The following is a 25,528-nucleotide window of genomic DNA, read 5'->3' on the forward strand; positions in this document are numbered from 1 at the left end:
ACATACTTTATTTAATAGTAATTTGGGGAACTTATTGTACACAGAAATTACTATCTACGTAGTGATTTAAAACTACAATGTCCACCTGAATAATCTAAACAGTAAATACAGTCAGTCAATCTAAGGCAGTGGTTTTATGTGTTTTTAATGGAATTTACCAACACCTGAAGATTTTTCTGAACAAATGTAATTTATACAACATAAGGCCTACATGTGCACACTGTATTCTGCATGTTTATGCAAAATAGGTTGCATCCTTTACATTTTAGCACTGAATAAAGTGCTAATAACATGATCATAATTATTGTGGAATATGCATTAAACTGTTCCCATTGAAATTCTACAATGAATTTCCAACAACTGAATTTTTACCACGCCCTCGCTAAAGTGGATTTGGGAGTTGGTGGTAGAACAAGCTAGCCTGGGTACCAGTCTCTTTACCTAATCCACTCCCTGTACCCATGTGATGTGCCAGGGGACTGGTCTTAGTTTCTGCCATCTTCAAATATAAACGTTATATCATTAATGAGCTCGATGAGAACAGAGGATTTGATCCTGATTCGATCACTCACACAGCTATCGTCCTATCACAACGATTATGTAAATAATGAAACTCACTTTTTCTCCACAGAACATGTTGCTAAAACCAGTCTGTCAAAATTTGCTAGCTCACTTCTAAATTCTCAAACTAAATACATACTGCAATTCCAACCACAAAACGTCTTTAGTCTCAAAATACAACAACGTGCCTAGCTAACAGCTAAATGGTTGTTTTTGACTTTGTTATAAATTGCAATTATATTTTCGAGGCTCCACATGTTGTCATGGAAAATATTCACGTTATTTACAACAACCAATGAGCAACTCCGCCGTAAATCCAGCGCAAGGACGTTGAGATTGCTGAAAGGTCAGTCTCTTTGGCATTGACAAGGAAGTGATAAGCAATGTGATAGGCAATGTTAACACTTGTTTCCCATGCCAATAAAGCCCCTTGAATTGAATTGAATTGAAGTGATAAGGAGTGAAACGTTAGCTAAAGAGACTGGCATTCAGACTAAGAACATATAGGCCTACTTCAAAAGAAACGCTAGGGGCCAACTGTCAAACACAGAGGCTATGTAATGCATTTTCTGAGAAATGCAAAGGAACAAATCGATAAGTTCCTGTATGCTGCTACTGTACAAGAAAATGCGGTGCCAAGCCATTTCATTGGGGCATGGAGAGAAACTACCCCCCTCCCATTTCACCCCATTGAGCGTGATCACATTCCGATTGTGTATTTACATGACAGGAGGTAATGTAACCACACTGGTAAATTGCCACTGGATTTAATTTAATGAGGCGTACATAAAATGTAGGCGTACTGTTGTAACGATGGACTTAACTGTGTTTTTCTTTCTGATAGAATCTAATAGAAGACTATGCCATTAGACGATTTGCGTACATAGTGTAACGACCCTGGGTTTGTAAGCGCGGAAATCGATTCTGCCGCACGAACATGCTTTTGCGGCACAGTCGATAGCGCGCCGGACCTCGGGCTAGAAGGTCGAGGGTTCGAGACCTGCTCCCTGCTGTTTCATTACAATACATTTTACTTATGGGTGGTCCATTTTGCCATGAACCCAACTGAGCTACAAAGGACTTAGTGTATTGTTGAGGAAAAGCGTGCAAGTGAGCATTTCACTGCACTGTTTACACCTGCTGTATCCTGTGTACTTGACATATACACTTTGATTGATGGTGGCGATAGACGATTCAGTTGAAGTTAAACAATTCTGTAGACATAAAAAAAAAAAATTGTATCTGTAAATAATCAAACATTATATAGGCCTATGTATGTATCTATAAATAAACTAATGGATTTAAATACTTTACATCGAAAATGTTGAAAGACGCCATGAGCGAACTCGTGCTTCAGTGAATGGAATCAATATTTCCCTGACATTCTTTTGTAATGAACTACATAACTACAGTGCGCAATATTGCGTGAGTTGTTTACATTTGAAACGCGCACCGCTCATTTTAGCCTCATTTACCCAGAGATTGGAACAAATTAGACATTAGACATTTCACCCCAGAAAGCTATTGAGAAAACATTTCAGGCAAGTGGACAGAGATAAAACCAGGGATTCAGGCATTAGACCCCATTCTGTAAACAACAATATCCTGCACAGAACATGTGTTTCTGAACACTGTGATCTGAATAGCAACATCAGATTCACATTCTAACAAATGCAAAATTATAAGATGTAGGCAATTGATTATTTAGACAATAAAAGTAGTCACTATTTTTGACTGCAAACTCAAAATGATTTGTTATATTTCATTCCCTCAGATATTAATTATTGTAAGTTATAGTACCTATTCTGAACACAAACTAGGAATGGACATTCACTCCCCTCTTCGCTCCCCTTTGAGCATGCCTGATATAAAGAAAGGTAAGCCAACATTTAAACAGATGTTAGTTTTTCTATATATAAGCTTTATTTGTCGACATGTTATGATACCATTTATGTTCTTTCAGTGAAGATAAGTTCTCCCAAACACACTCCTGATGCTGAATACCTCTTAAGGAGAAGGCGTGGAATGGCAGGTATTTAATTTGAGGACAAATATACAATTTATGGGTGATTTTAACTGTGACTAAAACGTTTATTATGAATAACAAACAAATAAACATCTAACTTCTTACAGAAAGTCTCGAGGAGACTGCAAAGCCAACATTGGATACAGTCTGGCTGAAATCAAGAAATAGTACAGGTAACACTTAACATATGCATGCAAATAATTGAACAATGGCAAATGTCATTGTTCTTACTTTCATGATAATGTTATTATTGCATGTTTCTCAAAACTCTCTTTGGGGACCCCTAGACATTTAACCATTTTGTTGTGGGCCTGAACTAGCTCACCTGATTGCCCTAGTCAAAGGGCATGATTATTAGTTGACCAATTGAATCAGGTGTGCTAGCTCTGGAATAGATCCAATACATGGAATGGTTGGGTATCCCCGAGGAGAGGTTTGAGAACCAATGGTTTAATGAATACACACCAGCGATGGAGACATGTTTTTCTTATCTCTGATATGCAGATGACGACAGAAAAGCTAACAACCCGTTTGTGCTTCCAATGGATCGTAACATCTTCAAAAAGAGAGAGATGGACTCTGTAATCAAACAACAAGTACGTAGGCTACTGTAATACCCTCGGGGACTTTTATGCATCCATCTCTAGACTATATTAGAAAATAATAAAAAGAATCTGAGCCATGATTACCACAGTATGCCGGGTCTTCAGATCGAGGCCTGTGAGCCTATCAAGTGATTACAGGAATACCATTTTGCAAATCTCGCTCTCGCTCTCTCTCTCAGGAGAAGAAGTTCTTCAGCAGCCTGCCGACCCAGATGAAGAGTACCTACCTGTCCCGACTCAGGTGCCGCTCCGCCCCTATGAGGAGTGCTGTGGAAGACACAATCCCCGAACCAGAGAAATGCAGACGGGAAAAAACAACATGGGCCACTGTGGTCACTAAAAGTACTGTGTATGACAGACAACAGTCTAGAATCAAAATTTACATTTTAATTATCTAAATATGAATGTATTTGCATTGCTGTCTGGGTCCTATAATTTAGATGATTGTATAATAGGTACACCTATGATAAAAGTATAGTCTACTATATATTTTATTATAGGAGTATCTATCATTATTTAATTTAAATTATTGGACTTAGACAGCAGTCACAATAAAGGAACATACATCAATGTTTTAACAGAGTGTTGACCAGATTATCTCTTGTCGTTTTTCAGGTTGTAGTCAAGAGAGGGAGAACATTAGGGACTACTTGTCTAAACAGCGAGAAAAGTTTATGCAGCAGGTAAAACAATTATGGTCTAAAATGTAACATAAGCTGTGGCTAGGTGTAATGAATTCAATCAAACCTGCAGTGTCGTAGTTATGCAAAGCCAATTTCATTTCAATTCAATATGAATTTTTTAAAAAGCCCTCATTTCTGATGTAGAAGAGACATCATCTCTACAGTAGGTTTTAAGGAATTCCAGGCTCTCTCTCTATCCATGTCTCTATAGTACTCTCTGTCAGTGAAGCAAGACACCATCAAGAAGCTGGAGAAGGACACGGTGATAGAGCTTCAGTTGATCAGACATGCTGAGAAACATCTGGAACAGGACTCGGTCGCCTTTGAAAAGTTCATCAAGGAAAACGACCAGAGCTCAGTGGAAGCTGTCAAGTTGTTAGTAGGCCTATCATTATTATTACCAATAAATAGTAGCCTACACATGATTTTGTATTAGCTTTTAAAATATCTCTAGCTACCCGATTGACAAATAACCAGTAGTTTACAGTAATAGTTACAGTAGTTAGTTAATTTATTCATGATAGGTCCACCACAGGTAGATCATGGTAAATGCACAATGTTACAATAAGTTAATCATTACCATCTCATATGTATATACTGTATTATATACTATTCTACTGTATCTTAGTCTATGCCGCTCTGACATTGCTTGTCCAAATATGTATATATTCTTAATAACATTCCTTTACTTAGATTTGTGTGTATTGGGTATATATTGTGAAATTGTTAGATATTACTTGTTAGATATTACTGCACTGTCAAGGGATAGAAACACAAGCATTACGCTACATCCGCAATAACGTCTGCTAAACACGTGTATGTGAACAATACATTTATTTTTATTTAATTTAAATAAAAACATCACATGTATATTCTGTTATATTTCTTTCCAGGGCAGAGAAAGAGACTATGATGAAAATGGAGAAAACAGCAGAAATTAAAAAAGTAACAGTACAAATGATGGCGATGAAAAGGTACTGTATCATGTACGCTATACTAGAAATGAAAATATAAAAATGTGTCTCCTTCGAGCCGGATTTGAACCAGCGACCTAAGGATTTCAGCTTTGATACCAACTACAGTCCTCCGCTCTACCAACTGAGCTATCGAAGGGACGCTGAATAACATGGAAAAAACAGGGAATTTAAAGATGCCATTAGAGGAACTCGACAGTTGTGAAATATTTCATATTTTCAGTATTTTTCCCCCTAGTAACGCTGCTCGGTTTGAACATATTTGACTAATGTAGTAGTGAAAACTACCTAACCACGTGAAGTTTTTTCAGAATGGATGAGCTAGCATGCGCGTTAGCTAGGCTAGTGTTTAGAGAACACGCCGCCATCGCGCTGAACTCATTCATTTCCATTGGGGAGTGGGGTGGAGTCGACATGTGTTTTTTTCAGTGGTAGTAAATGTCATCCCACATAATGCAAGCATATCCCCTTTAGCGACATCTCAAAGTATCAAGAAATCCTGAAGGAGTACCAGACCTACAAAACGTTTCTCATGGCGGTCGGACCCTTGGAGTGGCGCGAGGAACAGAAGCGCAAGATGGAGGACAGGAGAGCAACCAAGCAGAGGGAGAGAGATAATACAAACATTTTCTGTCTTCCTTCATCGGTCAAAGGTATGGGAGTTTAAATACTTTCCTTGGATTTATTTGAGAATGATAAAAATGTGTGCAATAGGAAATACGCAATAGTAGGCTAAAAGGGTGGGTTGCAGCAAAATGGTTTAAATTAAATCTAGGATTAGAGTTAATCCACGTTGGTGGATTAAATCTATTGACAGAAGTCTGACATTTTGTATTATTTTCCTGATTCCAAGACGAAAATAAAAAAGGTCCAGCGTATGCCAGACGCAATTCAAGAGTCACAAAACATTCTCAGATAAAACATCAAAACAAAAGGTAAGAGGATGGGGAACATATATGTTTGTGTGTGGATTATATCATAAAATCAATCAATGTAATTGATCAAGTAAAATTGAAAATAGTTCAGTGCTACTATGTGCATTTGATTGTCCCCTGTCAGTGGCAAAGTCAGCAGCATACTTCACCACCAGGAGAGACAGGGGTCCACCATCCCTGAGGTGCCAGAGACAGCAGAGACCTCAGACAGTGACGAGGTATGGATTAAACGTTTCTGTTTTTTATTAATGAACCATCTTGAGTTTTGGTGTGTTTGATGACATAATCTATGTAACCAACCAGGGTAGTGGTTAAACATTTTGGGTAAACCGGAGGTAAATTTAGCAAACCCCCTAATGCAAAAAAACATACATAAATAACGTTTCTAACTACCGTAATAAGTGGGTAAACCCTATTCATAAATGAAGACAAGGAAACTGGGTTTACTTGGGTTGAAGACAGCACAAACCGATCCGACTGGGACCAGACATATGTGTTATCATTAACTCTTCCATTTTGTTCTCTGCTGTGGCTCCTCTCCTCCAAGGAGCCAGAGTTCTGTTACTCCAACCCCAGGGACATGCTGAATTTGCTGACTGATCTGGAGGAGCAGAACCTGTCCTACATCCAGAACTTCCAGGAAACAGAGGAGGTCATGGATGAGATCAGCAAAACCATCCTGTTGACACAGGAAAGAATGTAAGGAAGGGCACATAATCTATGCTGTTATACTCCCTATTTGAATCAAGTCCTCTCCGGAATACCACAGCGCTGTGTTCCTCAGAGCATGCCACAGAAACCAAGATGAGTGTTTCTTATTGACGAGTCCATGGTCTCCTTGGGCAACTCCACCTTTTTTTAATTCAGTTAATTTCATGCCTAATAAACACGAGCCAGGTGTCATCCCTAGCAGATGTGTGTGTGTGCTAACAGCATGTGGTGTGTGTTTATTTACGTGTGTAATGTACAGGAACAGTGAGGCACGGATCTTGCTGCAGCAGGTAGACATCCTGAAGAACACCATCCAGAGGGAGGAGGAGAAGACCTCTGAGCTGGAGCTCAAGTCCAGGATCTTCTCCTATGGAGAGTACAGAGCTGACAAACAGGTTAGTACTATTGTCCACGTCGTTGCTGCAGGCCCAATGGATGAGCGCGTTTGATGATCGGCATCACTCTCGGTGACAAAATTGCAACAGCAGGTTACATGGACGCCTTTGATTGGCTGATTGATTCATTGGTCTACTTCCTAAAATGCATCAGAGAAGAAGATCCAAAGGTACCTCAATCTCCCCAGACCTTTTCCTCCCACTGCATTTTGAGAGGGAGACTAGGAAAGAGGATGCAAGAATTCAAAGGAAATACATGTTGTGTTGTAAATTCAATCTGGAGTGCCAGAGTGTGCTCAGAATGCGCTCTGGGCATTCGTAAACTCAGGTTGTTGTCAGATTGTCTATTAGTAAACTCAGGTTGTTGTCAGATTGTCTATTAGTAAATTCAGAGCGTTTCACTCTCAAAGCGTTCAGAGTGCACACTGGAAGCTCTGGCCGAGGAGTAGGGTTGATCCGAGCGCTCTGACCTCAACGGCAGTCAAGCACCCAAGCTAACTGGCTAACTGGCTAACTAGCTAACGTTGGCTAGCTTTCTAGCTACTTCCAGACACAAATGAGAGAACACCTCACTCTGACCATTTTACTCTCCCTAGCAGAGCTGGTTAGGCTGTTTTCATGTTATCCAAAGCGTTGGTGACTGTAACTGTGCTGCTGGCAACATTTTCATTGTGCTTTTTTACTGACAACTGCCATATTCAACGGGTGTTGAGCGTTCGTAAATGAATCTGTTATTCTGTGCTCTGGCACACTCAGACGAGTGCTCTGAAATCGGTGTAGAGTGAATTTACGAATACGCCCAAAATTAAGATTAAACCATTTCGTAGTCAATTTCACCTCTTCCTTTATCACAGGATGTGATGCTCAATGTGCTGCGCAAGAAGGTGAAGGAAGTGTACAGGGTGTGTGTGGGAGAGGTGGACTCCAATATCAGCACTCTTCACATGCTGGCCAACATCGAGAGCAGAATGCAGGAAGTTATGGACCGACTGGAGACGCTGCCCCCGGACAACATTGACACCGTCCGCACCCAGAGGGAGAAGGAGAAGAGGATCAAGTGTGTGTCCTTCCTCACAGCTCTTTGCGGTCATACACCAACGAGTAACCGTAAAGCTCTTTGGCTGCGTTTACACAGGCAGTCCAATTCTGGTATTTTTTCCCCCACACTAATTGTTCTTTTGACCAATCAGATCATCTATTTTGCCAATAATTGGGTAAAACATCAGAATTGGTCTGCCTGAGTAAACGCAACCTTTGTGACAACTTCTGGTGTAAAAAGGTCTTTATAAAATAAATGTGATTGATTAATTAATAGTTGCCAACAACATACCACACTGTAATGCACATTCAGGATGAATGCTCTCAATTGTGCGGCCAGCGGTAGAAGTTGACCAGAGTATTCATTATCCCAAACTTCCTCAGCAATCTCAGGAAGAAGGCTATAAAAGGCTGTTGTGCCGTCTTGACAATAATGCTCCCAACCCTCTAATCTCCTTTCAGGATGCGTGAGGAGAAGCTGTTGATGAAGAAACACCACCAAGAGGAGAGACTCCGAATGGCTCTGGAGAGAGCCACCTCTGACAGCAAGAAGAGGGTTAGTGTAGTCAGTGTGTCAAACTGTGCAACAAACAGGACACATATCAATTGCTATAATACAGTTTGAGTAAATATAGACTGGTGGGCATAGAGAATCAACCTAGAATACAGTATCTACCTTTGCATTGATGAAACATGCTTCTCCAGGACCAAATGCCTTTGCAATGACACCTAATATTACAGAACTGTAACAGACAGTTTGATACACAGCCAGTCTCCATTTATCCTGTTTTCTCTGGCTTGTAGACGGGCAGAAGGCTGATGCCACGATCGGAGCCATCAGAGATCAAGAAGAAGGACAAGACGCACGCGTTGACCACTAGAGAGCAAGAAGACGCCTTGTACTTCTTTGCCTGATTATTTTAAACCATCAGTATTCACAGACAGTGACTGATTTTAAATGAGCTTTTGTATACAGTACCAATCAAAAGTTTGGACACGCCTACTCATTCAAGGGTTTTTCTTATTTAAAAAAATATATATATATTTTCTGAAGACATCAAAACGATGAAATAACACATGGAATCATGTAGTAACCCAAAAAGTGTTAAACAAATCTATATTTTAGATTCTTCAAAGTAGCCACTCTTTGCCTTGATGAAAGCTTTGCACACTCTTGGCATTCTCTCAACCAGCTTCACCTGGAATGCTTTTCAAACAATCTTGAAGGAGTTTCCACATATGCTAAGCATTTGTTGGCTGCTTTTCCTTCACTCTGCGGTCCAACTAATCTGAAACCATCTCAATTGGGTTGAGGTCGGATGATTGTGGAGGCCAAGTCATCGGATGCAGCACTCCATCACTCTCTATTCTTGGTCAAATAGCCCTTACACAGCCTAGAGGTGTGTTGGGTCATTGTTCTGTTGAAAAACAAATGATAGTCCCACTAAGCGCAAATCAGATGGGAAGGTGTATCGCTGCAGAATGCTGTGATAGCCATGCTGGTTAAGTGTGCCTTGAATTCTAAATAAATCACTGACAGTTGCACCAGCAAAGCAACATCACACCACCTCCATGCTTCACGGTGGGAACCACCCATGTGGAGATCATCCGTTCACCTACTCTGCTTCTCACAAAGACACAGCGGTTGGAACCAAAAATCTCAAATTTGGACTCATCACACCAAAGGAGATTTCCACCGGTCTAATGTCCATTGCTCGTGTTTCTTGGCCAAAGCAAGTCTCTTCTTCTTGGTGTCCTTTAGTAGTGGTTTCTTTGCAGCAATTTGACCATGAAGGCCTGATTCACTCAGTCTCCTCTGAACAGTTGATGTTGAATTGTGTCTGTTACTTGAACTCTGAAGCATTTATTTGGGCTGCCATTTGAGGCTGGTAACTCTAATGAGCTTATCCTCTGCAGCAGAGGAAACTCTGGGTCTTCCTTTCCTGTGGCAGTCAGTTTTTTCATAGCGCTTGTTGGTTTTTGCAACTGCACTGGAAGAAACTTTCAAAGTTCTTGAAATGTTCTGTATTGACTGACCTTCATGTCTTAAAGTAATGGACTGTCGTTTCTCTTTGCTTATTTGAGCTGTTCTTGCCATAATATGGACTTGGTGTTTTACCAAATAGGGCTATCTTCTGTCTACCACCCCTACCTTGTCACAACAGAACTGAATGGCTCAAATGCATTAAGGAAAGACATTTCACAAATTAACAAGGCACACCTGTTAATTGAAATGCATTCCAGGTGACTACATGAAATTGGTTGAGAGAATGCCAAGAGTGTGCAAAGCTGTCAAGGCGAAGGGTGGCTACTTTGAAGAATCTAAAATATATTTTGATTTAACACTTTTTTGGGGGTTACTATATGATTCCATATGTGTTATTTCATAGTTGATGTCTTCATTATTAATCTACAATGTAGAAAATATAAAAAATAAAAACCCTGGAAGGAGTAGGTGTCCAAACCTTTGACTGGTACTGTACATTAGGTCTATATTTCAATTAGCCCAGGTCACCAAGGAGCATTTAGATTCACTCACTGATTTGGCCTATACAATATTATCTAATGCTATACAACAGTTAGATTGTTAATTAAATGTACTGTATACTTTATAAATAAAAATCAGTTATTTTTACCTTAGTATATTCTGTTATTGTTTCCTAAATATGATAATTTACAGATAGAAAGTAGGTTAATTGCACAAAATAATGCCATACAAGATATTACTGAAAAGTGCAATATGCACAATTTTATTATCCTTGTGCTCAAAAGGGGCACAACAACTTGCTTCAACATCATATAAAAAAAGACAACTGCTTCTCAGATGTTTTCAAAACGAGACATTTTCATAAAACATGGCAACAAATCAGCAAACAAGATTAGCAACCAGACACCAAAAAGAAGCTTGCAGTAGCATGCATCTTTCAAACGTCTTTCATTTCACCATCCTCTTCCTCCTCTTCTACCCCTCTAATGAACAAGACATTGTTGCATCTGTGTGGAGGGGAAAAAAATAGGGTACTGTTAGCTCACCGTGGGCTGGTATGTCAAAGGAAATGATTAAACATTGTGCTAATTCTGCAATTAAAAATTGGAGATACAGTGCTATCAGAAAGTATTCACAACCTTTGACTTATTCCACATTTTGTTGTGTTACAGCCTGAATTCAAAATATATTTTGTTCCCCTTCACCCATCTACACACACTACCATGATGACAAAGTGAAAACATGTTTAGAGATTTTTTTTTGCTAATTTATTGAAAATGAAATCTCTAATTTACATAAGTATTCACACCGAGGAGTCAATGCATGTTAGAATCACCTTTGGCAGCAATTACAGCTGTGAGTCTTTCTGGGTAAGTCTAAGAGTGATTACAGCTGTGAGTCTTTCTGGGTAAGTCTAAGAGTGATTACAGCTGTGAGTCTTTCTGGGTAAGTCTAAGAGTGATTACAGCTGTGAGTCTTTCTGGGTAAGTCTAAGAGTGATTACAGCTGTGAGTCTTTCTGGGTAAGTCTAAGAGTGATTACAGCTGTGAGTCTTTCTGGGTAAGTCTAAGAGCTTTGCACACCAGGATTGTACAATATTTGCATATTATTTTTTAAATTCTTCAAGTTCTGTCAAGTTGGTTGTTGATCATTGCCAGATAGCCTTTTTCAAGTCTTACCATAGATTTTCAAGACGATTTAAGTCAAAACTGTAACTAGGCCACCCAGGAACATTCAATGTTGTCTTGGTAAGCAACTCGTGTATATTTTGACCTTGTGTTTTAGGTTATTGTCCTGCTGAAAGGTGAATTGGTCTCCCAGTGTCTGTTGGAAAGCGGACTGAACCAGGTTTTCCTCTAGGATTTTTCCTGTGATTAGCTCTATATTTTATCCTAAAAAAACTCCCTAGTCCTTGTCAATGACGAGCATACCCATAACATGATGCAGCTACCACCATGCTTGAAAATATGAAGAGTGGTACTCAGTAATGTGTTGTATTGGATTTTCCCCAAACATAAGGCTTTGTATTCAGGACAAAGTGCATTTCTTTGTCACATTTTTAGCAGTTTTATTTTATTTCCTTATTGCAAACAGGATGCATGTTTTATTATGTACAGGCTTCCTTCTTTTCACTGTCATTTAGGTTATTATTGTGGAGCAACTTGAATGTTTTCTCCTATTACAGCATTTAAACTTGGTAACAGTTTTAGTCACCATTGGCCTCATGGTGAAATCCCTGAGCAGTTTCCTTCCTCTCCAGCAACTGAGTTAGGAAGGATGCCTGTATCTTTGTAGTGACTGGGTGTATGGATATACCACCCAAAGTGTAATTAATAGACTATTCACCATGCTCAAAAAGACCTTCAATGTCTGCTTTTTTTGTTTTTACCCATATACCAAGAGGTGCCCTTCTTTGCGAGGCATTGGAAAACCTCTGTGGTCTTTGTGGTTGAGTCATTGTTTGAAATTCACTAATCGACTTACAAATAATTGTATGTGTGGGGTACAGAGATGAGTCCATGCAACTTTTTATGTGACTTGTTAAGCACATGTTTATCCCTGAACTAATTTAGGCGTTTCCATAACAAAGAAGTTGAATACTTATTGACTCAAGACATTTCAGCTTTTCATTTATTTTTTTTATTTTTTACATTTGTAAAAAAAAAAGTCTACAAACATAATTCCACTTTGACATCACGGAGTATCGTGTGCAAGCCAGTGACATCATCTCAATGTAATACATGTTTAATTCAGGCTGGAAAAACAAAATGTGGGAAAAAAGTCAAGGGGTTGTGAAATACTTTCTCAAAGCCCTTTATGTGTGTAAACTGGTCCCAGATCTGTTTGTGCTGTCTTGCAACTCATTTGATTATCGTTACTCCAATCCATGAGCATAGGAGTTGTCAAGACAGCACAAACAGATCTGAGACCAGGCTAATGTGTTTAATCATGAACTCTGCGAAGTACAAGTAAATAAAAGAGTATTCCACTGAACTTACCTGACGAGCACTTCTCCTAGGTGACCAGCCAATGCTCCATCCACATACTCTTCAGTGTTGGCCAACTATAAAATCAGAGACAATATATTGTTAGATGTTATAAATTGATATGAATGCTGTACAAAATGTACACCTGTTTTAATCAAACTAAATGAATGGCTCATAGTGATGCAACCAGAGCCATATAGCTAGAGATTCAGATGGGCAAGCTCTCTCTAGATGCAACTGTTTGCACATGAGGGATTCCAGCTGTAGGGAATTATGCATTGATGTGATGTTTTCACATATTATACTGTATGCATCTTTCTGGTCCACACACACACACACACACACACACACACACACCTACCTGCATGTTCATGTAGCTGTCCACGGACACCAGGTATCCTTTGTATTCCATGCCCCACTTCAGCTTCACCATCACGGGCTTGCCAGTCAGACCGTTCAGGAACGGTTTGGGATTCAGTGGTAAACTCTGAAATGACATTATTCACATGTTATTGGTCACATACATATATTTAGCAGATATTATTGGACAAAAGGAACACCTACATGAGAGTGTTGTTCATTGACTACAGCTCAGCGTTCAACACCCTAGTGCCCACGAAGCTCATCACTAAGCAAAGGACCCTGGGACTGAACACCTCTCTCTGCAACTGGATCCTGGACTTACTGATGTGCCGCCCCCAGGTGGTAAGGGTAGGCAAAAACACGTCTGCCACGCTGATCCTCTACACTGGTGCCCCTCAGGGGTGTGTGCTTAGTCCCCTCTTGTGTTCCTTGTTCACCCCACGACTGCGTGGCCAAACACGACTCCAACACCATCATTAAGTTCGCTGACGACACAACAGTGGTAGGCCTGATCACCGACAACGATGAGACAGCATATAGGGAGGTGGTCAGATACTTGGCAGTGTGGTACCAGGACAACAACCTCTCCCTCTAGAGTTTCAAGTTCCTTGGTGTCAGTTGTGGCTGCAAATTACCTCGACTAACCTGTACATCGCAAATTGACTCTGTACTGGTACCCCATGTATATAGCCTTTAATATTTTTTTTTACTTTAGTTTATTTGGTAAATATTTTCTTAACTCTTTCGTGAACTGCACTGTTGGTTAAGGACTTGTAAGTAAGCATTTCTACACCTGTTGTATTCGGTGCATGTGACAAAGTTCTTTGATTTGGTATATTGGCCATATATCACACCTCCTCAGGCCTTATTGCTTAATTATATTATAGTCATAATATTAATGATAATTAAGTGGTTATATTTCAGCAATAATGCACGAGGGGATGTGGACACAGCCCTTAGCCGTGGTATATTGGCCATATATCACAAACCCCAGAGGTGCCTTATTGCTATTATAAACTGGTTACCAATGTAATTAGAGCATTAAATACACATTTTTGTCATACCCATGGTATATGGTCTATTATAAACTGGGTGGTTCGAGCCCTGAATGCTGATTGGCTGACAGCCATTGTATATCAGACTGTATACCACGGGTATGACAAAACGTTTATTTTTACTTCTCTAATTACATTGGTAACCAGTTTATAATAGCAATAAGGCACCTCTGGGGTTTGTGATATATGGCCAATATACCACGGCTAAGGGCTGTGTCCAGGCACTCCTCGTTGCGTCGTGCTGAAAACAACCCTTAGCCGTGGTATATACTGTATGCCACACCCCCTCGGGCCTTATTGCTTAAATATCCCATGGCTTTCAGACAACCAGCATCCAGGACCCAAACACACTACAGCTGCATCTCACAGCTAGCTACTTAGATAATCAAACTAGCCTTTCACATACAGTGCAAAGCACAACAAAGTACATCTTACCACTCTAACTAGCTACCGTAGCTAGCTAGTTGGATAATCACAACAAAGGCGCATAATGCGAATTTATGAAAACTTGCATTTGAGTAGTTAGCTATGATAGCCTGGACGTTCACTACATATATTACCAATCCTCATCAAACACCTCATAATATAGTCTAGAATATTTACCATTTTGATTCTGTATGAGCTTCAACGACGATTGCACGCCGTTATTGGATACAGGAAGTAGTGGTGAACTCTGAACTCTGTTCCGTACAAAACAGCACTGTGATTGGTTCAGTTTTTGTAATTGTTCATCCTGATTGGCCACAGAACCGGAGAGAAGAACAGACGGGAATTTTCTACTCCAGTCAAGTCTCTTCTCCGTGCGGAGCCCAAATTTGCGGGAAAGATTCGATGTAGCCAAAATATTTATCGCCGAACTTGTTACATTGTTGCAATTTTAATGAAACAGTTTCAGTCACAGTGTTACAATCAGATACTTGATACAATATAGTCTCTCTTGCTCGCCGGGCTAGACAACAGCAGTTGCAGATCCAGTTGTGACCACTAGGAGGTAATGTTCTCAAATGGATTGAAGTAGCCAACACCATTGTCAGTGATTTGCATAACATAAGATAAACTTTTATGGAACCTTGTATCTCCTTTTAAAGATGTAACTTATATTATGATAATCGATATTGGCAGCCACATAGTAGCCTAAAGAATGTTGGTTATTTTGGAATGTTTATTTAAATGTAAATTGAAATTCACCGCAGATTGTTGCTTGTGCTATTGCTGTACTGTAGTTCATTGTGAATGTCATGTAATTTTTGACACAAGATAGATCAAATTCTCTCTCTATGTCTCTGGCCGTGTTCGAGCGGATCACTTTTGTCAATCTCCAACTTTCAAAGTGTGTTGCATTATGGGGATAGAAATTGTCCGAATTACGCCTACATGTCTACCTGCATGAACTTGATAAAAATCAAGAGATCAAAGGTAATGAAGTTTTGACTGCAGTCGACGGCAAGTTTCTGCAGTTGCTCTTCACCAACTTCCTCCGGCAGCCATGGCCTGCATTGTGGAAGGCTCTATTGTATTTATCTAACCTTTATTTAACTAGGCAAATCAGTTAAGAACAAATTCTTATTTACAATGACGGCCTACCAAAAGTCAAAAGGCCTGACGGGGCTGGGATTAAAAATAAAAATATAGGACAAAACACACATCATGAGAAAGACAACAGCATAACATGTCAGCAACACATGACAACACAGCATGGTAGCAACACCATGACAACACAGCATGTTAGCAACACCACATGACAACAACATGGTAGCAACACAACATGGCAGCAGCACAAAACACAGTACAAACATTATTGGGCACAGACAAGAGCACAAAGGCAAGAAGGTAGAAACAACAATACATCACGCGAAGAAGCCACAATTGTCAGTAAGAGTGTCCATGATTGAGTCTTTGAATGAAGAGATGGAGATAAAACTGTCCAGTTTGAGTGTTTTTTGCAGCTCGTTCCAGTCGCTAGATGCAGCGAACTGAAAAGAGGGACCCAGGGATGTGTGTGCTTTGGGGACCTTTAATAGAATGTGACTGGCAGAACGGGTGTTGTATGTGGAGGATGAGGGCTGCAGTAGGTATCTCAGATAGGGCGGGAATGAGGCCTTGGAGGGTTTTATAAATAAGCATCAACCAGTGGGTCTTGCGACGGGGTTACAGAGAAGTATAGAGTGCAGTGATGTGTCCTATAAGGAGCATTGGTTGCCAATTTGATGGCCGAATGGTAAAGAACATCTAGCTGCTTGAGAGCACCCTTGATGGTTAGGGTGTTTTTGTTTGTCCCATGCAAACATGACCAAAGACGGGACTGAAACAGGAACCAACTTTACCGCAATTCATGTATACAGTAGATATGTACAAATTAATGGGATATTTAAGGCTCTCTCTCACCAGGGGCGAACTGGGACAAAAATTCAGCCCTGGCATTTTATCCACACCAGCCCCCTCTGAATCAGAGAGGTGCCCATGGAGCAATTGTTGGGGGTTAACTGCCTTGCTCTATGGCAGAACAGCAGTAAGTCTCTCTCTTTCTCTCTGTCTCTCCCTCTTTCTCTGTTTTCTCTCCATGTCCACTACACTTGACTGCTGCAGCAGCAGCTGATATGTCTGTGCTGTTAAGCCTAGCATCACTGGGACCAGAAGACCAGGGGGACCACACTGCCCAGAAGACCAGGGGGACCACACTGCCCAGAAGACCAGGGCGACCACACTGCCCAGAAGACCAGGGGGACCACACTGCCCAGAAGACCAGGGGGACCACACTGCCCAGAAGACCAGGGGGACCACACTGCCCAGAAGACCAGGGGGACCACACTGCCCAGAAGACCAGGGGGACCACACTGCCTGTACAGCAACATCCTAGGGTAACACTTTATTTTAAGGGTCAATAATAAACACTTTATAAAGTATAAATAGCACTCACTTTAGATTAGGGACCGAAAAAATACTTTACTAATAATTAGTAAATGGTTTGTTAATGTGGGAGTAATGATTCATAAATGGTGAACGCACAATTTATAAATGCCTCTATAAATGGTTTATTATGGACCCATAAAATAAAGTGTTACCTGTCCTAGTTGTGAATGAATTAACACATATATTAGACAAATAAGAACATCACTGAATGAATGCCTTATACAGGACCATTGGCTTATAACAGGGCTACTCCAGTATTATTTGAGAAGATCCATGTAATGAACACGATGGGAGACAGAGAGCTGGTTTCAAGTGCAGGGCACAGCAGGGGTTTATTTGTAAAAGACCACAGGAGGAGGCAGGTAGCTGGGTCCAGGGGCAGGCAGAAGGTCATGCACAGGGGGTACAAAAAGGCAACAGTACAGGCAGGGAAAAGGCTAGTAACGTTGTCCGGGAGATCAGGCAATAGGTTGATAACAGGAAATCCGATACGCTAAAGTACAGGCAGGGAATAGGCAAAAGGCGTTGTTAGTTTTTGCCTGCCTCACTATCATACACAGGGGGATTAAATTACGGGAAAAACAGCGCTCCGAATAGAAGTGTGTCACAAAACAAACAATACCTCACAGTGATGGGGTACAAAGAACTGAACTAAATAGTGTGTGATAATGACATACAGGTGTGTAAACAGGTGATCAGAGTGTGAGCTGGAAAGTGAGCTGCATTCAGGGGATCTACGTGTTTCAGAGTGTGAGTTTGAAGCAGACGTTACGGTCCGGTCACACAAATTTCCTAGGTCCCGATAGATATCGTCATTTGTCGACGTAGTAGCAAACACCCACCTCACAACCCCTGCGACACCAAACTGTTCACACCCCTCTTGAATGTGGAGTGAAAATGTTTTAGTTTTTAAGCTAACTTCCCATAATTCTACACATTTTTCATGGGGCAGAGAATTTGTTTCCTCTTTTAAAGTTAATTTCCTGCAATTCTACGAATTTTTCCATGTCTTATGTGTGTTTATATTCTACCAGTGGTCGAAGAGCGTTTGTTTTTTTTGTAGTTGGGACCCGCTGTCCGTATTGACCCTGTTCTGGACTGTGGTCCGCCAGTTGAGTATAGGGGCTTATATAATACCTACATGTTTCACGTGTTCCTCCTGCCCACTTAGCTGAGTGTTTAAATATTAGGCTACATATAATTCAATAGAATAAAACAGAGAGAGGAGAGCGACTGCATGTTCCCTAATGTTTTGGCTGTATAATACAGTCAATGGCTACATTAAGGAACTGGCATTCTCTCTGTCTTCCTCTATCTCTGTTTTCTTCTATTTAATTCAATATACAGCCTTCTGTGTTTGTCAAAGAACGATGGCGGGACTAGTTTATGTGGATGCGGATGGATATCCAGCGTTGTGCTTCGTTTGACATTGCCGCACGCATATGCATATCTTTCTACCAAGAAGGGACGGGCCTTTCGGTGAATTAAATAAGCTGTAGATAGGCGGGACTTTCCAGCCTTCAGTGGTGGTAGCTATGTAATGTAATAAGATACCAGAGTCACTCCTTAATTCAGCTCATAAACTCATGGGCTGGGCTGAAGAGACTGAGATTCAGAAGCGAATAAACATTGATAAAACAATTAAATACACAGACAGTCCCTGAATTGACCTTTATTGTAATACATATTGACTTTTGTTTATTAAAAAGCTTTGTATAAATGTCTAGTAGATGGCTATTGCCTTACATATGTTTTATAAAAGCCAATCTAATGACTTGTTAGGCTATATTACAAGTAGTGTCTAAATGTTTGTGTACTTTAAAAAAATGTTTTTTATGTTTTATGTACGTATATTATTTATGTCTTTTTTCGACCAGCCCACCACAATAAAAGGCATGTGCCAGAATGGCCAGACTGCCAATCCGTCCAGGTCTCTCTGTCACGCCCTGACCATAGAGAGCCCTTGGTTCTCTATGGTGTTGTAGATCAGGGCGTGACTAGGGGGGGTGTTCTAGTTTTCCTATTTCTATGTTGGTGTGCTTGGTATGGTTCCCAATTAGAGGCAGCTGATTATTGTTGTCTCTAATTGGGGATCATACTTAAGTTCTCCATTGTTCCCACCTGGGTTGTGGGATTTTGTTTTGTGTATGTGCATGTAGCACCACTGCTGTCATGTTTCGTTGTTTGTTTATTGTTTTGCTTTATTAAAAGATGTGGAACTTTAATCTTGGTCCATCTCTCCTCACGACCGTGACACTCTCACCAATTGATTGTACAATGCACACACATACAGTACCAGTCAAAAGTTTGGACACACCTACTCATTCAAGGGTTTTTCTTTATTTTACTATTTTCTACATTGTAGAATAATAGTGAACACATCAAAACTATGAAATATGTATGTGATATGGGTGTTGGAGACATGTTTATTTCGACATTATAAAGACATTTTTTTGTTATCAATGGAAAAACTGTCATATTGCACTGGGACTTGCTGTTGGAAAACCACATCGGTGTCCACATTTTGGCTATCGCAGATGCACCGAAAGTTGAGTAAAGTCAGGGGAGTTGCATCTACGACAGCCGAAAGTCGGACACTAATGTGATTTTCCAACAGCAATGCTCACGTCAACATGGCAGTGATTCCATTGTTTATAAAAGTTTTTCTTTATAATGCCCGAAATAAACATGGCTTCAACCCCCATATCAAACACTCACAGACTGAAATCATATGTGTGTACATTGTACAATCAATCAATGAGAGAGAGCATCAAATATCACATTCATTTGTATATATCCACTGTATACACGAATCGTCACAAAGTTGGTTCCCTAATGATTGGCTGGTAATAGATCCTCCCCATAGAGAATGAGATAGGCCTCTAGTTGCCAAAAGGCTGTTTTTAGCATGGGCAGCGCCATTGAGGGCTTCCACCATGCTTCCGCCATTTTAAAGTAGTCAAGTGGGTGTAGATTTGTATGGGTTGTAGCCTTAATGTCACTGTCCATGCTGTCACAGACGCTATAATGGCACAGATATAAAGATGAGTCCTCTATCTATCTCTATGAGTCTCCAACAAGGCAGACCATGGCTGCAGTCCTCTATCTATCTCTATGATCCTCCCCAGGATGAAGCTGGTAAAGAGCAACTGCGGTCAAAAGTTTGTCACCTTTTGATCACATGATTTTTGTAAAGTCCATGCAGTCGACATGTAGGCGCAAGTCACACAATTTTTTATCCCACCAACAGGCATTGAAAGGCAGTGGCCAACGATGGTCACCGACCAAAAAAAACCACAAAAAATATCATGAGCGTGCAATAGCCATCGATCACGTGACACCATTCATTCCTATGTGAAGACTCAGCGCATTGAAGTCCAATGAAGTCGGTTCAGATGGCATCTTATTGAACGGTAACATGTGCAGTTTGAGCTACTCCAGGAGTGACGTTGCAAGCTAGATCAGTGCCTACCTCTTTCATTGAGTAACTCAATTTGAAGGCCGCCCGAGGTACTTCTCCTGTGTGCGATTTTTAAATAATCAGTTCAAGGACATACATCTGGTGTATAAGAAGCAATTATTGGTACCATGATTGTCTTTGAAACATGTTTTTATTTACATGTTTTATTTGATTTATTTAAGATTGACCACAGAGATTGCCATCTTTCCATTAGCTGTTTTCTGCTAACAATGGCTTCGTTCTCCCCTGGATGGGGCAGTCGTTCTCCCCTGGATGGGGCAGTCGTTCTCCCCTGGATGGGGCAGTCGTTCTCCCCTGGATGGGGCAGTCGTTCTCCCCTGGATGGGGCAGTCGGGGGCAGTCGTTCTCCCCTGGATGGGGCAGTCGGAGGCAGTCGTTCTCCCCTGGATGGGGCAGTCGGAGGCAGTCGTTCTCCCCTGGATGGGGCAGTCGTTCTCCCCTGGATGGGGCAGTCGGGGGCAGTCGTTCTCCCCTGGATGGGGCAGTCGTTCTCCCCTGGATGGGGCAGTCGGGGGCAGTCGTTCTCCCCTGGATGGGGCAGTCATTCTCCCCTGGATGGGGCAGTCGGGGGCAGTCGTTCTCCCCTGGATGGGGCAGTCGGGGGCAGTCGTTCTCCCCTGGATGGGGCAGTCGGGGGCAGTCGTTCTCCCCTGGATGGGGCAGTCGTTCTCCCCTGGATGGGGCAGTCGGGGGCAGTCGTTCTCCCCTGGATGGGGCAGTCGGAGGCAGTCGTTCTCCCCTGGATGGGGCAGTCGTTCTCCCCTGGGTGGGGCAGTCAGAGGCAGTCGTTTTCCCCTGGATGGGGCAGTCGTTCTCCCCTGGATGGGGTAGTCGGAGGCAGTCGTTCTCCCCTGGATGGGGCAGTCGTTCTCCCCTGGGTGGGGCAGTCAGAGGCAGTCGTTCTCCCCTGGATGGGGCAGTCGTTCTCCCCTGGATGGGGCAGTCGTTCTCCCCTGGATGGGGCAGTCGGAGGCAGTCGTTCTCCCCTGGATGGGGCAGTCGTTCTCCCCTGGGTGGGGCAGTCAGAGGCAGTCGTTCTCCCCTGGATGGGGCAGTTGTTCTTCCCTGGATGGGGCAGTCGTTCTCCCCTGGATGGGGCAGTCGGAGGCAGTCGTTCTCCCCTGGATGGGGCAGTCGGAGGCAGTCGTTCTCCCCTGGATGGGGCAGTCGGAGGCAGTCGTTCTCCCCTGGATGGGGCAGTCGGGGGCAGTCGTTCTCCCCTGGATGGGGCAGTCTGGGGCAGTCGTTCTCCCCTGGATGGGGCAGTCGGGGGCAGTCGTTCTCCCCTGGATGGGGCAGTCGTTCTCCCCTAGATGGGGCAGTCGGGGGCAGTCGTTCTCCCCTGGATGGGGCAGTCGGAGGCAGTCGTTCTCCCCTGGATGGGGCAGTCGGAGGCAGTCGTTCTCCCCTGGATGGGGCAGTCGGGGGCAGTCGTTCTCCCCTGGATGGGGCAGTCGGAGGCAGTCGTTCTCCCCTGGATGAGGCAGTCGGAGGCAGTCGTTCTCCCCTGGATGGGGCAGTCGGGGGCAGTCGTTCTCCCCTGGATGGGGCAGTCGGAGGCAGTCGTTCTCCCCTGGATGGGGCAGTCGGAGGCAGTCGTTCTCCCCTGGATGGGGCAGTCGGGGGCAGTCGTTCTCCCCTGGATGGGGCAGTCGGAGGCAGTCGTTCTCCCCTGGATGAGGCAGTCGGAGGCAGTCGTTCTCCCCTGGATGGGGCAGTCGGGGGCAGTCGTTCTCCCCTGGATGGGGCAGTCGGAGGCAGTCGTTCTCCCCTGGATGGGGCAGTCGGGGGCAGTCGTTCTCCCCTGGATGGGGCAGTCGTTCTCCCCTGGATGGGGCAGTCGGGGGCAGTCGTTCTCCCCTGGATGTAACCTAGGCTATATATCTTTGGCTGTGACACAAAATCATACCTGTGTTAGGATCCAAGATATGGGTACGGACAATTATTGGATAGTCTCAATGCTCCACTGGGTGGGTTGTTGATTACATTTTTTAACCTATCAAAGGATGTGCCTGAGGACCAGGAATCTAACAAATGGACCGCAACTTCAAGTCAAACAAACCACAAACACACTACACAGACAGGGTGATGAGTGGTGGGATTTACAAGTTGATAAACAGCCAGGGCAAGGACATGGAATAGGGTAGAATTCCTGTATAAGGAGTCTAAAAACCCAGTTACTACAATTATAGACCATCTCTGGTGTCTATGCTTTGGACAGAAACCAATCCGTTTTCAGTTACAATGAAGGAAGGTCCATTATAAGAGACATAGCCAAAGGCTTGGGTCGTGGTATTTCATTGCAATGATGTTTTCCTCCAGCTGCTGTTGATGGTATTATTGTCTGTGTATGTCTATTGTTCATCAGATGTAATCCATATGAACTATATGAACCGTTTGAACCATATGAACCGTATGAACCATATGAACCGTGTGAACCATATGAACCGTGTGAACCATATGAACCATATGAACCGTATGAACCATATGAACCGTGTGAACCATATGAACCGTGTGAACCATATGAACCGTGTGAACCATATGAACCATATGAACCGTTTGAACCGTGTGAACCGTATGAACCGTGTGAACCGTGTGAACCATATGAACCGTGTGAACCGTGTGAACCGTGTTGCTAATGTGTGCTTATACAGGTTCAGGAGTAATGCTGGGAAAGGTACTGTCTACTATACAGGCGCCTCAGAGTGGAATGAGTTTCTTCTGACCATAAAAACGACATCCTCTCTGGGCAGCTTCAAAATTAAAGTAAAAAACTGTTTGATGTCTGCCGTGCCCATATCAATGACCCCTACGATGTAACTCCAATGATGAGATAGATGTTCTTCTTCTTTTAAATATTTTATTATCTCGCTGTCGTACTGTGTTCAACCGTGCTGGATCTTGCCTAGCCATCTTGTTTCAAGAGGACCACAATGGAAATAAGTCCCAGACTGTATTGTGTGTTATCCTCCATGATTCAACAATGGAAATAAGTCCCAGACTTTATTGGGTGTTATCCTCCATGATTCAAAAATGGAAATAAGTCCCAGACTGTATTGTGTGTTATCCTCTATGATTCAACAATGGAAATAAGTCCCAGACTTTATTTTGTGTTATCCTCTATCATTCAACAATGGAAATAAGTCCCAGACTTTATTGTGTGTTATCCTCTATCATTCAACAATGGAAATAAGTCCCAGACTTTATTTTGTGTTATCCTCTATGATTTAACAATGGAAATAAGTCCCAGACTGTATTGTGTGTTATCCTCTATGATTCAACAATGGAAATAAGTCCCAGACTGTATTGTGTGTTATCCTCTATGATTTAACAATGGAAATAAGTCCCAGACTTGATTGTGTGTTATCCTCTATGATTCAACAATGTAAATAAGTCCCAGACTTGATTGTGTGTTATCCTCTATGATTTAACAATGGACATAAGTCCTAGACTTGATTGTGTGTTATCCTCTATGATTCAATAATGGAAATAAGTCCCAGACTGTATTGTGTGTTATCCTCTATGATTCAACAATGGAAATAAGTCCCAGACTTGATTGTGTGTTATCCTCTATGATTCAACAATGGAAATAAGTCCCAGACTTTATTTTGTGTTATCCTCTATGATTCAACAATGGAAATAAGTCCCAGACTTGATTGTGTGTTATCCTCTATGATTCAACAATGGAAATAAGTCCCAGACTTGATTGTGTGTTATCCTCTATGATTTAACAATGGAAATAAGTCCCAGACTTGATTGTGTGTTATCCTCTATGATTCAACAATGTAAATAAGTCCCAGACTTGATTGTGTGTTATCCTCTATGATTCAACAATGGAAATAAGTCCCAGACTTTATTTTGTGTTATCCTCTATGATTTAACAATGGAAATAAGTCCCAGACTTGATTGTGTGTTATCCTCTATGATTCAACAATGGAAATAAGTCCCAGACTTTATTGGGTGTTATCCTCTATGATTCAACAATGGAAATAAGTCCCAGACTTTATTGGGTGTTATCCTCTATGATTCAATAATGGAAATAAGTCCCAGACTGTATTGTGTGTTATCCTCTATGATTCAACAATGGAAATAAGTCCCAGACTTGATTGTGTGTTATCCTCTATGATTCAACAATGGAAATAAGTCCCAGACTTTATTTTGTGTTATCCTCTATGATTTAACAATGGAAATAAGTCCCAGACTTGATTGTGTGTTATCCTCTATGATTCAACAATGGAAATAAGTCCCAGACTTGATTGTGTGTTATCCTCTATGATTTAACAATGGAAATAAGTCCCAGACTTGATTGTGTGTTATCCTCTATGATTCAACAATGTAAATAAGTCCCAGACTTGATTGTGTGTTATCCTCTATGATTCAACAATGGAAATAAGTCCCAGACTTTATTTTGTGTTATCCTCTATGATTTAACAATGGAAATAAGTCCCAGACTTGATTGTGTGTTATCCTCTATGATTCAACAATGGAAATAAGTCCCAGACTTTATTGGGTGTTATCCTCTATGATTCAACAATGGAAATAAGTCCCAGACTGTATTGGGTGTTATCCTCTATGATTCAACAATGGAAATAAGTCCCAGACTGTATTGTGTGTTATCCTCTATGATTCAACAATGGAAATAAGTCCCAGACTGTATTGGGTGTTATCCTCTATGATTCAAAAATGGAAATAAGTCCCAGACTTTATTGTGTGTTATCCTCTATGATTCAAAAATGGAAATAAGTCCCAGACTGTATTGTGTGTTATCCTCTATGATTCTGCTGATGTGCATGTATGGGTTTTGCAAGTTTTGTGTG

At 41.7% G+C, this 25,528-nt stretch overlaps 2 protein-coding genes and 1 non-coding gene across 5 annotated transcripts; 1 reads left to right on the plus strand and 2 right to left on the minus strand.

Annotated features, from left to right (window-relative positions):
* The first annotated feature begins 241 nt into the window (after window positions 1-241).
* On the plus strand, window positions 242-8,984 carry LOC120066489 (cilia- and flagella-associated protein 100-like). 2 transcript variants are annotated; one of them, XM_039017893.1, is made up of 16 exons: window positions 242-2,438; window positions 2,525-2,593; window positions 2,695-2,760; window positions 3,092-3,183; window positions 3,372-3,534; window positions 3,808-3,875; window positions 4,087-4,250; window positions 4,769-4,849; window positions 5,324-5,502; window positions 5,703-5,784; window positions 5,909-6,002; window positions 6,332-6,483; window positions 6,755-6,890; window positions 7,745-7,947; window positions 8,391-8,484; window positions 8,733-8,984. In XM_039017893.1, exons 1-16 carry the CDS (start codon window positions 2,309-2,311, stop codon window positions 8,841-8,843), a joined length of 1,884 nt encoding a protein of 627 aa, XP_038873821.1. In that variant the 5' UTR covers window positions 242-2,308; the 3' UTR covers window positions 8,844-8,984. The 2 variants fall into 2 exon arrangements, with proteins under 2 accessions (XP_038873821.1, XP_038873822.1); XM_039017894.1 differs by having other exon boundaries at window positions 242-2,593.
* trnay-gua lies at window positions 4,899-4,988 on the minus strand. The gene is given in 2 exon segments: window positions 4,899-4,934; window positions 4,952-4,988. It is a non-coding gene; the product is annotated as a tRNA-Tyr (tRNA).
* Window positions 8,985-10,651: 1,667 nt separating the features above from the next.
* On the minus strand, window positions 10,652-15,046 carry LOC120066490 (small nuclear ribonucleoprotein F-like). 2 transcript variants are annotated; one of them, XM_039017897.1, is made up of 4 exons: window positions 14,924-15,046; window positions 13,264-13,389; window positions 12,915-12,979; window positions 10,652-10,922 (listed from the first exon to the last, which is right to left on the minus strand). In XM_039017897.1, the coding sequence occupies exons 1-4, from the start codon at window positions 14,924-14,926 to the stop codon at window positions 10,853-10,855; spliced, it is 264 nt and encodes an 87-aa protein (XP_038873825.1). In that variant the 5' UTR covers window positions 14,927-15,046; the 3' UTR covers window positions 10,652-10,852. The 2 variants fall into 2 exon arrangements, with proteins under 2 accessions (XP_038873825.1, XP_038873823.1); XM_039017895.1 differs by lacking the exon at window positions 14,924-15,046 and having other exon boundaries at window positions 13,264-13,460.
* Between the last annotated feature and the right edge of the window lie 10,482 nt (window positions 15,047-25,528).

Source organism: Salvelinus namaycush, chromosome 21, assembly GCF_016432855.1.
Source record: "Salvelinus namaycush isolate Seneca chromosome 21, SaNama_1.0, whole genome shotgun sequence".
Taxonomy (NCBI): Eukaryota; Metazoa; Chordata; class Actinopteri; order Salmoniformes; family Salmonidae; genus Salvelinus; species Salvelinus namaycush.